Source organism: Alternaria atra (genome assembly GCF_907166805.1).
Source record: "Alternaria atra isolate CS162 genome assembly, contig: 37, whole genome shotgun sequence".
NCBI lineage: Eukaryota > Fungi > Ascomycota > Dothideomycetes > Pleosporales > Pleosporaceae > Alternaria > Alternaria atra.
Genome location: NW_025091336.1, coordinates 98,240 through 113,558, shown reverse-complemented (window position 1 = coordinate 113,558; position 15,319 = coordinate 98,240). Strand labels below are relative to the sequence as shown.

The window sequence follows — 15,319 nt, the reverse complement described above, 5'->3', positions numbered from 1 at the left end:
GAAGTTGAGTTCAAGATGGTATCGTCATTCGTTCAATTGCTGCTTAGCGCTCTTGCAGCTACTGGTATTTCCGCTGTACACCTCAAAGCACCGCTGAATCAGACGTATGACTACATCATCGTTGGAGGAGGTACTTCGGGTCTTACGGTCGCGAATAGACTGACGGAGAACGGAAAATGTGAGCCATAATTCTCTCTTCAAGATAGCCACCAGAAACCATTCCATGACACATCCACATAGATACTGTCCTCGTCGTCGAATACGGCCCGCTAAACAACGACCCACGTATCCTCCTCCCAGCCGACACACTAAACTTCGACCCATCGCGCTTCTATAACTTTACTCTCGTTCCCAACGCCGGACTCAACAATGTTTCCCGTAATGTCCTAGCTGGCGCCCTAGTTGGTGGCGGAAGTGCCGTAAATGGCATGTTCTTTGACCGTGGCAGTGCAGCCGACTACGATGCATGGGAAACCCTTGGAAACAAAGGCTGGGGCTTCAAAGACCTACTCCCTTACTTTAAGAAATCCGTCACCTTTACGCCACCAAGTAAGGAGAGTGCGGAAAAGTACAATTATACGTGGGACGAAGAGGCGGCGTATGGTGGGCATGGCGAGATACAAGTTTCCTTCCCGCCGTACCAGTTTCCCGGTCAGGATCCTGTGTGGAATGCGTGGAAGGAGATGGGTGTGGAGAAGCCCAAGGAAGCTGCTGCAGGGAATGCAATTGGAGCGATTATGGCGCCAAGTGCGTTGGATCCGGTGACAAGGACGAGGAGTTATGCTAGGACTGCGCATTATGATCGGTATGCACAGAGGCGGAACTATCATCTCTTGACTGGTTACCAGGCTACCGAGATTCTTTTCAAAGAAAGTGGTGAGCTGGAGGCTGAGGGTCTACATATCGTCAAGGTGGGAAGTACTGAGGAGACCGTGGTAAAAGCGAGGAAGGAGGTTATTGTTGCAGCAGGTGCACTTTGGACACCCTGGTTGCTTCAGCGCAGCGGTGTTGGTCCCAAAAGCATCCTCGAAAAGGCGGGTATCAAAGTCAAGAAACATCTGCCAGGCGTGGGCGCAAACTTTCAAGACCATCCCCTCGGAGGCGGTGTCTGGAACTGGACAAACAACCCATACACGCCCGCCCAAGGGGATCTAACAACCAACCAGACCTTGTACGCGGAAGCCGAGAAAGAGTATATACAGACGCGCGAAGGCCCTCTCACAGTATCTCGAGGTAGCCAAGCTGCCTTCCTACCCCTCAAGACCCTCGACCTGGAAGGCTGGCAAACACTTGTTGATGCCGTCGCAGCTCAAGACCCCACTCCCTACCTCCCAGACCAGTACGAAGAAACGCTCATAGCAGGTGCCAAAGCAGTACAAAAGGTCACCGCCGACCTTCTCGGACGCGAAGATGCTGCAACCTATGAAGTCATTTTCGGCGAAGGGCCCGTAGGAAGTGCAGTATTAATGCGTCCCCTGAGCCGCGGCACCGTGAATATTGATCCAGCGAACCTCTCATCAGGCCCAGTCCTTGACTGGCGTACCTTCTCCAATCCCCTGGATATCAAAGCTGCCGTTCGGATTGTACGCTTCTCCCGGCGCTTCAACGCTCTCTCTTCTTTCTCTGGTCTCGACCCCGTTGAACTCACACCTGGTCTCAACGTTACGAGCGAGGCCGCCATTGAGAAACATCTGCGCGCTACAACGGCACCGACATTCGCTCACCCGGCGGGTACTGCATCTATGCTTCCGGAAGAACATGGCGGTGTTGTGGGTACGGATCTGAAGGTTCATGGCGTTAGGAAATTGAGTGTAGTTGATGCCAGTGTGATTCCGTATTTACCGGCGACGCATCTCTGTACGACAGTTTATGCTATTGCGGAGAAGGCGGCGGATGCTATTAAGGCGAGGACGGGATGGAATGAGTAGTGGATTGGTGTGATGTATGATGTAATTGGCGACCGGTCATGTAAAGGTCATAGCTGATGTGCTGCTCCCTGATCACACAATGTGGATTATTTCGAAATCTTGATGCAGATCCCCATCAACGACAAAAGAATTGTAAGAGTTGTTGCTCGGGAAGAGATCCACATTTTCAACCTTCATCAAGCCAATCCTGCGATACTCTTGTCTATCGGCGTTGGTCGGGGTTAGAGCAAGAGCCAACATCCTGCGGCTTCCATCATGCTGCTTCCACACGAGGCAGGGCATGCACCAACACTCAAATCTGTTGACTGAAGTTGATGACTACAAACAGTCTTGTCAGTGGTATCATCCCCTGCTGAACAGCAATTGGTGACTGTTTGGCAATGTCGATATCGTTCGGACACATCCTCATAGATACTCAATAAATCGAGATACACTGATCCAACATAAGACTCCGTGAATAGGTCGACCGCGGAGACATTCCTAAGATCTTTAGCTCCAATGACAAGGAAGGCCAGATTTGCCGAACGCGGTACCAACACCATCTGCAATCGTGCGCATACAGTCAGTCTAGCGAATGTAATGCAACCGAAGGCAGCAAGGGCTCCTGGCCGATGTGAGACTTCCAGACCTAGAAGCTGTATTCCCTCTTCTGGTAAGTGATCCTGGCGGCACCAGGTGCCACGGTAAACCAAATTTTTGCTACGCACAGAAGCCCAGGACGAAGTTGGCGCAAGGTAATCTAAGAATTCTCCGTCGTTGGACGCCCCATCATCTTTGAGAAAAGAACTAGCCAACCAGCATAGGCCAGCCTGTAAATCTTCTTTCCACAATCCAGCGGCATAGGTGAGATTGTAGTTCTTTTGCATGAGGCTTGCCAAGCCTGCGACTGCAAGTAGTTTGTCAGAATAGACACTTAATGTCCTCCGATTGTATCTGCCAACCATGCCATACCATATATCGAAGTGACAATCTGAAGTCATACCTGAGGAAGATGATGCCTTGTCGAAGAGGTCTGGACATCGTAATATCAATCGCACTATATCGATTGGACCTTTTCCCATCATTCTTGAGTATTCTCTGTCGTTACCATCTGGATCTGAAGCATGCATACACGGATCATATTCACCCCTGAAGTCACTTATACAACACCATTCAACCGTGTCAGGTCCAAAAGTCAGTAAGCATCCTGACAACACCTCCTCTTGGAGGACCCATCCTCTTGTGTGAAGAGCACTGGGATGAAGCCTATTCGGAGATGAAACCGATGTAGCCACAGGATTACGGAGATGTTTGCTGGTGCCCCGTTCCAGCGTCACTCGATTGTTACAGGTCTTGATCGCTCGAGCGTCGCGTTTAAAGAAGAGACCCGAATCAGTGTCTGGACCGTTCGCTGCAAAGATGGTTAACGTTGACTGTAGATAGATGTTTCCCATCACAGCCATTTCGTTTCGTACATCGTCTGGATCGTCCTGAACGATGCACAAAGCGTCTATCCACAGGAATCGATATCCAAGAGCCCTGGTAACTTTCAAAGCGTCTCTAAATGTTTTAGGCATTGAATCGTCGACTGGTAGCTCTTGTTTGAACTGCTCGTATGATCCTGATCCTTTTTTGCAAAGCAGTTTCTTTCCTTGGCCCCAGAAATAACTCAGTGTTAGATGGTTTGCTCTTATTCCTGCCATTTCTATGATGCGTGCTTGCCCATGGGTGTCAATGTCAATAACTCGGGTGGGTAGTAGCGGTGGTGTTTGGGAAGACACTTCCTTCATGCAATGACGGTGTGTTTTTTGGCAGTTCTCGAGCCAAATCTTTATCAAATTCAGGTTATAGTCAGATCCCGTGTGGCTGTCGACGGCAACACCGATTGGGTCATGTTGCTTTTCAGGCTGCAGTGAAAGAACGCAGGAACGATCAAGTATGGTGCTTAATTCGCCTGTATTCTAGATCAGTTGAAACCGTAGCTCACGCTCATATGACATACCAGAGACAGGTCTCCCTAGAGTAAGTAAATGCGAAGTCTCCCCATAGTATGAACGCATTAGGAACGGTGCGTAATTATGTATTTCGTAGTGCTCGTCTCGCCGAGGCTTCCATTCCATGGCGAGAAGAATGGGTGTGGCTCCATAATCGTTATGGTGACGCGCATGAGTAGGTTCGGTGCGTTCAAATAGTCGAAACCAGAAAGGCGCACACATTCGGCATCAACTGCTAGCTGAGAGTTCCAATGCTCTTTTGGAAGGCTGATGTATGCTTATAAATGTATGATCAGTACATAAAGAGTAATGTGGATAACTGCTACTCGGAAGATGGACCCCCTTTGCAGGTGAAAAAACGAGGTTTTGACAAAAGTGGCATAGCATTGCATAGATTGATGCTGAACCGGTGTTTTGACTAGACGCACATCTAGTGATGAAAATTAGTTCGGGCGTACAGTGATAGAACAGCGAAGGACATTGCTGGGTGGTTGATGGGGGTATGCCAAGGGGGCTGTGTAGACCTAATCAGGCAGCTACGAACGTCGTGCGCAGCAGTAGGCAGCCTCGCCTACATTATATGAAAAACGGCATATAAACCCAGAAGACTCGTGCCCATAATAAAAAGAAGGTGCAAATCAGTCTCGTTGTAAAGCTTATCGAGGATTTTTCTGGCTGACCCTCGATATAGGCGTAGGATACCATTGCACCTTCCAAAAGTCTTCTGCCGCCTCTCCAAGACTACAACGGGACAGCACTTGGGCAAGGACAAATACCAATGATATCATGTTCGGTGGTTTTGCCTCGTGGGATAACTGTTGACCACCACACACCCAATCCATGCTACGTCTCTGCCCAGGAATATGGGAAAGAGTATCCCGCGTCGAATCTTACCTGTTCTTCTATGTCAAATTATGTCGCTACACCATAAGACGACTTAACCCAAAGTTGGAAAGAATGTGAGTTCATGCATTGGTATTGCTTGTTCTTTGCCTTTCAAGGCCGTGGAATCTATGGGGTATCATGTTCGTCAGTCATTGACTTGGCCGTATCATATGTCGCTCTTTGCAACCTGCTGTCCATACCAGGACATGCTCTCCTTCGCTTACTCCTGACCCCAAGTATCATCATCGCCAATCTCTCCAATAATCTCCACGCCCTGCTCTTCCTGGAAGGCGACCTGCTTATTCTTTCCTCTCTTCTTCTTCCCCTTGCCATTCTCTTTGTTCGTTCCGTCACCCAACGGGTTACCGTCTGCATCAATCCCGGCAATTTCACGTTGTCGTTTTCTCTCTTGGGCCTCTGCTTGTGCCGCAGCTATTTTCGCTCTGAACTCCGCCTCTTCTTCGGCCATCTGGCGTTTGATCTCATCTGCATCTGCGAAAGACTCTTCTGTCTTTTCGGACTTTTCTAAAAATTTATCCCATCCGCCATGATTTATCTCGCATCGTCCTTGAAGAGCTTCCCTAATACCGTCAGGGTTTTCGCGCTCCTCGCGGGTGAACTTGGTTTTGATGGAGCGCCGAGTGAACCCTGGGAACATCTGAGATATCATCTGAAAGTCTGTACCGAAAGACTTGAGGCCCTCATAAAACTGTGCTGTGAGATCCGGGGTCCAACGTCGTCCTTGGCCAGGGAGGAGGAATTCGTTGGGAAAGCGCTTGTTGTTCTTCATGAAGCTGCGGGTTGTGAGGCGTGCAGTGATGTCTTGGTCTTCAGTGACAACCATTTCGTTGATAAGGCGGTCTGCGTCGCCCTCTCGATCGATGACCCCAGAGTCAGGTACTACTTCCATGACGCCGTCTGCATTCAACCGCAATCTGGGACCCTGTTCAACTTGTGCAACCGCCAGCCGTGCCCCTGCTTCAGCGAGCTCTCTGTCAGCCTTTTCCTGTTCCGCTTTTGACGTCACATGCTTGTTATCTTCCTCCCTCCGGCGTTGCTTGACTGCATCCCAATCAATGGTACGCATCTGCTTCTCACGCGCAGAAAGTTTTCCAATGCGAACAGTCCGAGCTGCGAGAGAATCCATATAGGTGACATCGGGGTCGATGGTCTGGTCTTCAGCATCGGATGGAGTGGGCTCCCGCGGTGGTCTTCCCTTTCGTTTCTTTTCCTTCCTTGTGCCTTCCTCGCCCTCAATGCCATCGACTTCTTCGCCTTCTGGAGTGGCCTTCCTCCTTCTCTTTGGTTTCGGCTTGCGGCGCACGGCTGCTGCCACGATCTCATCGGCTATGCGTCCAACCTCTTCTTCCGTGCCCTGGACGACCTCGCTGCTCAGGGCTCCCTTGGACTTTCTTGGCTTTTTGGCTTTCTTCGGTGGGGCTGGTGCTTCTTCGCCATCCTGCGTGGTGGGGTCTGTAGCCTTTTTCTTCGCACGGGGTTTGGCGGTAGCTCGCTTCCGAGTGGGCTGAGCCTCTTCCTCGTCTCCATCTTCCTGTTCAACGTGGTCTGCATCCGGATCCGTTGTGATGTTCTTCTTTCCTCGTGGCTTCGGTGGCTGGCGAGGCTTTTGGGTTGGCGTCGTAGCTACTGTCTCCTCTTCACCCTCTGGAGGGTGGTTTACCGCTGCCCATGGAAGCGTCCTCCTCTTCCGCGGTTGTGGAAGGGCCTGAGCATCCGCGGTAGGGGGTGCGAGGTTCGGATCGATGTTTTGTTCGTTGATGTCGTTTGCTGGTGCCGGCGCATTGACAGCGATTGTGACGTTGACCTCCGGTTGTTGTTGTTGTGGACTTGTCTCTGTTTCTTGTTGCGCCAACTGTGACGGAGCCGCATCATCGCCTCCACCCAAAGCGACATCTTGGCTTGCAGGTGTACCCAACTGTACAGGCGGTTCTATACGGCGCCTCTTGGGCGATCTACCACCCTCGCCCACATCCTCCAAGTATTGGGTGGTGAGACCCGATTCCGTCGAAGACTGTACAGCATGGTGAGATTCCCTGTCGGCTCGCGTCTGAGTCTCTGTATTTGTGGGTGCTGGAGTGGGGAGGGGCTCGGTGGGGGTGGGGGTTGGGGTCGGTTGTGAAGGCGCTGTTGAAGATTCGGCTGTGCTTGTAGCGGCTTGGGGAGTAGTCTCTACGGTAGGCTCCTGAGTCGCGGCTGGTGTGGGTAGTTGTACGGTGGCCGCGGGTTCAGTGGTCGGCGTCCTCGAGGGCGAGGGCTCGGTTTGCGAAGTTTGCGATTGTGCAGTCGTCGCTGGAGCCTCGGGCGCAGAAGGCGTGGGGGTTGGGGCAGCAGTAGCAGCAGCGCCAGGTCTTCTTCGTGCGGCTTTGGGTGCAAACTTCTTGCCCGTCGTGTTCTCTAACCACGGCTTAGCACAGTCGGCGCCTCTACATGGGACGACTCACTGTTAATGAAGGAACTGAAAGTTGCCGCAGGTTTGGGCGCAGGCGCAGGCGCTTTGTCGCCACCCGAAGCAGGTGGCTGATTAGGGACCTCCTCAGCAGACATGGTATGTCAGCACTCGTCCAAGCCAGAATATGGCTGCTATCAATCTTTCTCACATTGGGTGGGGAACGAAGCGGACGGAGCATGGTCGCGTCTGGAGACACAGACCACGTCCTAGCGCGACACTAGCTCTTGGCAGCCCAGCCAGCAGCTAACGAACTCTCTTCGCTCGACTCTCCTCGCCCACCCTCTGGCCTCACACGACACCCGACCTCCTTCCGCTTCTCTTCGCCCGCCCGTCTCCTACCTGACTTCTATCCGCTCCTTCATCTCCTTTAATGATCTGATAGCGCGCGCGTCTTCGCTGCCCTATCAACGAAACCCGTGTCTCCTCGATGAGGCTCGAAGCCAGGACCGTCGCACCCCCATCGCTTGACGCTGTCAAGATGGAGGACCGAAAACGGCCCATCGCCGACGACGCTGCTCCTCCCGCTAAGAGGCAAGCCGTGACTGTCAACGGTGCTCGCTCCCACCCAGACGCTGACTTGCCGTGGAAAGATGACATCGAGGTTCGCCCCCCGATTACCACCCGCCATCCTCCCACGCCCACGGCGCATACACTCGCTGACTCTACGAATCTACAGTCGTTCCAAAAAGATGCCATCCTCAGGCAGATGCGCGAGTTCAAACGCGAGAAGGCTACCGTCGAATCACAACTAAACGAGTTGGAAGGCCGTTCCAAGTACCACGATGACCACCTACGGATAATTGACGCTTGGTTTGATCAGGTCAGTACACCCTTGGAATTTGATTGAGGTGATGCTAATTGCTGCTTAGCTTATCGATGAGATCAAACTCCTGGGCGCTGAGAAACTACCTGCATCATCAGGCGATGCCGAAGCTACTCAGTCCGTGCCCGCTGCGCTTTTGTGCGAGGACAACCAGACCTTCAAGAAACACCTGTCTGATCGCAAAGAGAAGATACTTGCATCCCTTACCGAACTCTTTGCGAGATATCCCGCCAGCAGCCCTGAGGTTGCGACTCTCCAACAGAAGCTGTCAGAACTCTTGGTCACTGAAAAAGATCATGTTGTGCGACTGCAACGCGTCACTACCGAGAAGGAACAATTATCTGACCGGCTCGACACTGCTACTCATCGTTATCTGGTTGCCGAGAAGAAGCTCGATCGGTTGAAGAGCGCCCAAGTTCAGAAACTCGAGCAGTCAGCAGTTGGCACCAGTGCTTCTGTAAAAGAAGAGACTCCATCTGCCAGCAACGGAACAGAAGCCGTCAATGGTACTTCACCAGGGCCGATCAGTGAAGAGTTGGAAACAGCGAAGAACCAGGCTCTAGCTGAGGCAGCGAAGAGGAAAGAACAGCTTGAGCAGATCGAGCAGGAGAACAAGAAGCTCACCGAGGAGGTTTCGGCATTGAAAGTGAAACTCACAGGCCTTTCGGACGATGATTATGCAAAGACCGATCTCTTCAAGGCCATCAAGAACCAACATGAAGACGTGATCAAGCGAATCAATAATCTGGAAGCCACCAACATCACTTTGCGGGAAGAAGCACAGAAATTCCAGGCCGAGCGAACGGCGTACAGGATCAAAGTGGATGATGAGGTTCGCGCTAGTTTGGCAGACAGTGCAAGCCACGTTTCGCAAGCGGAAGCGAACTGTGCTCGCATTCGAAACGCCCGGGACGAACTCGTTACCAAGAATAACGTCTTGGAGGCCAGCCACAAAGATTCCAAGGAGTCCATTGAACAGTCGAAACAGCTCGCGAGCGCATGCGACAGCCGTATCGCTGCACTGGAATCCGAATGCGAGCGACTGCGACTGCAAATCGCGGAACAGCAGAGCTCAGAAGGCCAAGAAACCTCTGGGCTGGACGACTTGACACCAGAGCAGTTGCGCAATAAGATCTCCAAGCTCGAGAGCCAATGCAAGATTCTGGGCAACGAACTCCCGTCTATGGAGTCGGCATGGAAGAAGGCGCAGGCGATTGCAAGCAAGAAGATCACCGACATCGCTGCTTGGGAAGAAAACATTGCCAAGGCACATGCCGACAAAGCCAAGGCGGACCAGAAGTTCTTCGCAGCCATGAAGACCAAAGGAGAATTAGAGCAGCAAACTCGCATTCTCCGCGCCCAAGCCACCAAAGCCACCGAAGTAGTGGCGCAGCTGAAAGAGGCGGATTCCCTAAGCCGGTCACTCGTGGATAAACTGGAGAAGCAGTGTGCGGAAATGCGATCACAAATGGACGACCTTTCAACCCAGCACCGCCAGCTGCAACAAAAGGTCAGCGAGAACGCCATCACTTCCGAAGGCCACGTCAGCCAGATTGCGGAGCTCAAGAAGGTTGTCGAAGCCAAGGATGCGACATGTCTTGCGGCAAAGCACGCTCAACGCGAATCGGAAACTGAGCGAGACAAGTTGGCTGCTCAAGTTACCGGATTGGAGAAGCAAGTGCAGATTTACAAGAAGAAGAGCACTGCCAACCAGAGCTCTGAAGTGTCGACGATGGAGCTTTTGATTCAGTGCCAGATCTGCAAGAGCAAACTCAAGAACACGGTCATCAAGACGTGCGGGCATATGTTCTGCGACCAATGCGTACAAGATCGACTCACCAACCGCGCGAGAAAGTGCCCGAATTGCGGCAAGGCCTTTGGCAGCAACGACACGATGCGGGTGCATCTATGAGAACTTTTCAAGCTGGATACCCTTTTCATATTCTCTGCATTTTGCCACATGTACATCACCTGCATTTCCTTCAATACCTTTTTTACAAGTTTACAATATCCTTGAAGGCGAATCTTGAGGCCAAGCACGAAGCAGTGCCTGGGATACGTTGGTGTTTTGCGGATGGCTTTTAGCCAATTTCATGGCGTTGGTGTTCGGCAGCGCAAGGGCGCAAGACAATGTACGATCATAGTTGCGGTACATGTTCAGACGACATGTGTTAGCGTGTTTTACTAGATTGACGGAGTTTGTCTCTCGGTTGGCTGGCGATGTTTTCATGGATGGAGTTAGATAAATCCCGTGGGCTCTGCGGAGCTCGGTCACCGGAGTGACCCAAGGAGAAAATGCAAATCCAGATACTATCCATGTACTATTTGTGCCATATGGTGACCGATATAGTCTTTGACTCACACATGAAGATGGGCGGCCACCTTCGGCCGGTACACTAGCCAAAGCGTTGAGTACCAGCCAACCATGTACGAGCCGTTCGTTTCAAAGGGGAAGTAAGACCAGGTGTAGGGTCTGTGAGAGTAGGGATGTAGGGCTGGGGTCGCAGGGCTATGACGTTCGGAACGCGTTCCTCGCCGTTGCCCCACGCGACAGGCTACTGTAAACACCCTTGACGATGACTATTATAATCACTACCACGACGTATATCAAGCCCTCTTCAGACCTCACTTTTCAACACAAACTACAACATCTCCAACCTGCCAAACGCTCCTACAGACAATCAAATCTGAAGCTTTTGAGCCAATATACGCGCTTTTACAACTGCAACTACTTTACAATAATGGCCTCCAACATCCTCACCCCTCGCGACACCAACGCGCAAGTCAAGCCTGTGTCTTCACCAGGGAAAGGATTGGAAAACAAGGACACCAAGAGCCTTGACTATCATCGTCAAGTTCTGCAGTCGCGTCTTGGCAGCGAACCGTGAGTTATCCTGCACATACATTCCGCCACACTTAGCATTGCTGACGATGTATTAGAGAGCAGAAGTTTGTTTCGCCGTCGGATGAAATCATGAGCCCCGCTACACAGAAGTTGAAGGCTTTCAAGACCAAGCACGCCATGAAGAAGTAAGTCGCTTTGCAACTGCATATATACGAACAAGGAACGTGAGTTAACGTACTTGTAGGTCGAAGCCACAGACGCTATTTAAGAAGACAAGCTCGAAGAACTTCGAGTCGAGCAAGGGCAGCAGTACACTGATGTTCGCCGATATTCCCAAGAGCAATGCAAAGGAAGAGAGCGCTTAATCAGGATGTTACAGTCGCGCTCACCCAGCGGGTGAAGCATTGGTTTTCTTCTTTGGCGCAACGGCTTCATGTATACCCCTTCTGTGGCTTTGATGCCGGCTGCTTTGAAGTGCCTTTGGATCAGCTGGTCTTTCTGGAGTTCTGGATACGGGTAAATGATTACGACCATCATGACTACATATTTTGATGAGATGAGATGAAATACAACGACGTCAAGATACGTGACTATATTCAGACTAGACTTGATTATGCATGTGTAAAGACTATGCATGCGCCCGGATGGATACTCGTCTATGTTCGGAAATGTCGCCGAGCCGCAGGTTGTACCCTACTCTAGCCGCATCTTCGTTCCGACTCACACGATGACACGACCGTCTTCAGATCAACAAGCTTTACAAGACGAGATAGAAGATCTCGAAAGACGTTTATACGATGCGAAAGCCCGACTGAATCAAGACAATGTCACTGCGGCACCCTCGTCGCCAGCGAATGACGCAGGTCCGTTATCGCGACATGCCTGCCACCACAGCTGTTAACATGCGCAGCACTGCACGCCCTCCTGCTGCTCGCAGACTCTGCCCTACCACTCGGTTCATTTGCCTTCAGCAGTGGATTGGAATCGTACCTCGCGCATCACAAGCCGTCGGCGCCGTCGGCATCACAGTTACCCGCGTTCCACACCTTCCTCCGCTTATCGCTATCAACCCTCGCAAGCACATCGCTCCCGTACGTCCTAGCAGGCTATCGCAACCCAGAAGACATCGAGACTTTGGACAATGACATGGACGCGAGCACACCATGTACTGTTGCGCGACGGGCGAGCATAGCACAAGGACGGGCGTTACTTGCTGTTTGGGATCGAAGCTTTCGGACGCAATACAACACGCCCAAGGACCATGCATCTCGAGATGCTATGAACGGATCCATGAGTAGTGAAGTTGCTATCAAAGCGCTAACGTCATTTTCCGCTGCCCTACGTGCTTCGGAACACATCAACGTGCATCTCGCGCCGCTTTGGGGACTTGTTACGAGCATTCTGGCTGTTCCGCTGCAACAAGCCGCATACTTGTTCCTCTTCTCGCACGCGCGGACTGTAGTGAGTGCGGCTGTGAGAGCGAGTGTTATGGGGCCGTACCAAGCGCAAGCGGTACTGGCAAGCGCGGAGTTACAGGATAGAATACGAGGGCTGGTCGATGAGGGGTGGGACAAAACAGTAGAAGATGCGGGGCAGAGTGTGCCGGTCATGGATCTTTGGGTTGGAAGACACGAGAAGCTATATTCGAGGATTTTCAATTCATGAAGACCTATCTAACAAGCAATTCGGAAGGCTCAGCGATGCATATGTATATGCGCGTACGGATACGGGTACTACCACAAGCTTCCGTAAGATGTAGGTCTCCTAACTCTTGGGATGAATCGATGCACCAAGCTTTGCATCCGTAAGTTGGATTAAATCTATGAGGTTGATGGTGTTGAGCAAAACGTTCATTTCAGCCACTCGTTGTCCCATTATCACCTCGTGCGCCCTTGATTCGCGCATGGAGAGCTCAGCTTACAGCACGTGACTGCCACGCCCCATCGGCACGGTAAGGCAACGACGATAAGAAAGATGTCTTGACATGTTTGCTCTTCTGCAATGAGTCGCTTTCCCAACTGATGATACCCTTGGAGGGACTTCCATTTCACTTTCCACTGGAACCTTCTAAATATTCCTAGTGCTAGCGGCACCATGTTCCTTACGTCTCTCAACAAGTGGCTTTCAGCTACCACTTTTCTTAGCCCTTTCAATCATGCACCACAATCCCTGCTTCTTGATTCCACCGCCAAGTTCTCATGGATCCGACGCTTCGCCTCGGTAGGCGATTCTTACTCCGCCGGTCTCGGTTCAGGAGACCGTCTTGACTGGCTCTGTTCGCGATATGCACAGTCCTACCCGAACATCCTCCACACCTCTCTTCTCGGTGATAACCCCAATCGAACACATCAGTTCCTTGCCTGTTCCGGCGCCACAAGTACCGAGGTCCTCGAGAAGCAGATCCCTGTTTTGCAGGACAACCTAGACTTGCTCACCATGTCCGCCGGCGGGAACGATATCGGGCTAACACCCATACTAAGTAATTGTGTTTACCAGTTCTACATGTCAGCCGAGGACTCCTGTCGACGAGCGATCGATGAAGCACGGGCGAGGATCGCGAATGAAACAGAACTTTATCATAACGCTACACTGCTCATTGAAGCTGCGAAACCGAAGATGAACCAAGAGTATGGCGTCATCTACTACACTGGCTACGCAGGGTTCTTCGGCACCGACGACGAAATATGCGATAACGTTACCTGGGCAGTATGGAAAGACGTGGAGTGGACGAAACAGTATCTCAAGCGCGAACTCAGAAGGGAGTTGAACGACATGGTCCACTCTGTCAATACCATCCTGCACAAAGCCGTGAGCGACGCTGGTCCAAACGTCCGTTTCATCGACTACGACGTACACATCTCTGCAGCACACGGCCGATACTGCGAAAAAGATGTCCAAGAACCCGATCCCAATCGTCTCGGCCTTGTATTTTACGAGTGGAACACTGTCGATATAGGCGAGAACCAGACTGCGCTGCAGAATCACACTGGCGATGATGTACCGAAACACTCGTTCCAAGGTGGCATTGCGAGGGATATCAATAAGGCACTTGAGGGACATCCGGATTGGACGTTTGATCCTGATAAGGGGTTTGTGAATAAGACGGGAATAGGAGGAGTTAAGGGAGAAGGGTGGTTGGGCGATTCGATTCATTGGTTGCTGCCGGACAGTTATAAGAGAGTTTTCCATCTGAGGCCAAAGGGGCATCTCATAGTAGCGAATTTGGTAGTTGAAGATTTGGAGAGAGAGGGGCCTGGGAAAGCAAAGGTAGATGGAGAGGCCGAAGAACTCTAACCCTATTCTTCTGGGACTTGAACACCAACAGGCCATTGGCACACCTCTTCCTCTTCTAACGATCCATCCCACTCCCAATCTACAGTCTCCTCTAAAGACCTCTTTCCAAACTTGATGATCCTATCCCTAGCATTCATCAAGCACTCTCCCAGCAGATTCTCTCCCCAGAACTCTCGATAGAGGTCAGCTTCGTCAGCTTTATACCCAATCCCCCAAATCCTGTCCCTTCGACCCGCTTCCGCTAATTCTCTGCCTTGTGTTCCTAACAACAAGCTCCTCATATGTCTGTTCCCACCTCCCTTTCCATTTCCACATCCATCCGTGTACTTGTACCAATTCCCGACTCTAGCAACCCGATTCTTAACTTGTCCCCACTGGTGAAAATTGAAGTTCTTGACTTTCTGACCGTGTTTCTTCTGCGTTTTTGGATCTGGAGTAGAGAGAATGAGGCGGGCAGTATTGGCATCGGAGAAATAGAGGGCTTTGCAAAACATGTAGGATTGTTCGGCGCAGGTGAAGGATATGGATGGGTTGGATGAGGTGGTGATGGTGGCGTAGGTAGACAAAATAGTTGATGGTGTGGGTGGGGGCGGAGAGGGTTCTATGTTGGGAGGTTTTGATGAAGGAGACGATTGTGTTGGAGGCGGTGGTGGTGAAGGTGCCATGTCGACGAGCCATTGTAGTGATGCGACAGGTACACTGAATGGACTTATATGCCATTGGCAAAATACACCATATGGCTTTTCTTTGGGCATGTAGAAAAATACTGTTCCCTGCTCTTGTTCTCCCTCTGCATCTACCGTCTTCTTTGGAGGTCGGCCTGCGAGATGGGGTTTGCGCTTTCCCATCGTGATAGGCAAGGATGTCTTCGTGTTGTTCTTTGTATTTTGAGCAGAGAGAACAAGGGAGTGTGTGTTGTTTGAGAAAGATGTGCTAGAGGATCTGGCGATGAGTTGTAAGCTAGTAGTACCATGGTTTAGGAAGGGCGTAAGGGCGACCTACCATATTTTGATCTATCTGAAAATACTTGGTGGAGACGTTGTAATCAAGGACCATGTAGCAACCTTGTTTTGATAGCGCAGAGGATACTATGGTCATTAC

General features: G+C 51.3%; 6 protein-coding genes across 6 annotated transcripts; 4 read left to right on the top strand and 2 right to left on the bottom strand.

Moving 5' to 3' along the window:
• Nucleotides 1–5,006: 5,006 nt before the first annotated feature.
• ALTATR162_LOCUS11765 (uncharacterized protein) lies at nucleotides 5,007–7,351 on the bottom strand (the record flags this gene model as incomplete). Its single annotated transcript, XM_043319407.1, has 2 exons — nucleotides 5,007–7,201; nucleotides 7,249–7,351. The coding sequence occupies 2 exons, from the start codon at nucleotides 7,349–7,351 to the stop codon at nucleotides 5,007–5,009; spliced, it is 2,298 nt and encodes a 765-aa protein (XP_043175342.1).
• A 332-nt stretch (nucleotides 7,352–7,683) lies between these two features.
• Nucleotides 7,684–9,991, top strand: ALTATR162_LOCUS11764 (uncharacterized protein; the record flags this gene model as incomplete). The annotated part of the gene is made up of 2 exons (XM_043319406.1): nucleotides 7,684–8,076; nucleotides 8,126–9,991. The coding sequence occupies 2 exons, from the start codon at nucleotides 7,684–7,686 to the stop codon at nucleotides 9,989–9,991; spliced, it is 2,259 nt and encodes a 752-aa protein (XP_043175341.1).
• An 829-nt stretch (nucleotides 9,992–10,820) lies between these two features.
• Nucleotides 10,821–11,289, top strand: ALTATR162_LOCUS11763 (uncharacterized protein; the record flags this gene model as incomplete). Its single annotated transcript, XM_043319405.1, has 3 exons — nucleotides 10,821–10,963; nucleotides 11,020–11,109; nucleotides 11,169–11,289. 3 exons carry the CDS (start codon nucleotides 10,821–10,823, stop codon nucleotides 11,287–11,289), a joined length of 354 nt encoding a protein of 117 aa, XP_043175340.1.
• Nucleotides 11,290–11,651: 362 nt separating this feature from the next.
• ALTATR162_LOCUS11762 (uncharacterized protein) lies at nucleotides 11,652–12,589 on the top strand (the record flags this gene model as incomplete). Its single annotated transcript, XM_043319404.1, has 2 exons — nucleotides 11,652–11,787; nucleotides 11,835–12,589. 2 exons carry the CDS (start codon nucleotides 11,652–11,654, stop codon nucleotides 12,587–12,589), a joined length of 891 nt encoding a protein of 296 aa, XP_043175339.1.
• Nucleotides 12,590–13,018: 429 nt separating this feature from the next.
• Nucleotides 13,019–14,218, top strand: ALTATR162_LOCUS11761 (uncharacterized protein; the record flags this gene model as incomplete). Its single annotated transcript, XM_043319403.1, has 1 exon — nucleotides 13,019–14,218. The coding sequence occupies one exon, from the start codon at nucleotides 13,019–13,021 to the stop codon at nucleotides 14,216–14,218; it is 1,200 nt and encodes a 399-aa protein (XP_043175338.1).
• Nucleotides 14,219–14,220: 2 nt separating this feature from the next.
• Nucleotides 14,221–15,066, bottom strand: ALTATR162_LOCUS11760 (uncharacterized protein; the record flags this gene model as incomplete). Its single annotated transcript, XM_043319402.1, has 1 exon — nucleotides 14,221–15,066. The coding sequence occupies one exon, from the start codon at nucleotides 15,064–15,066 to the stop codon at nucleotides 14,221–14,223; it is 846 nt and encodes a 281-aa protein (XP_043175337.1).
• Nucleotides 15,067–15,319: the final 253 nt, after the last annotated feature.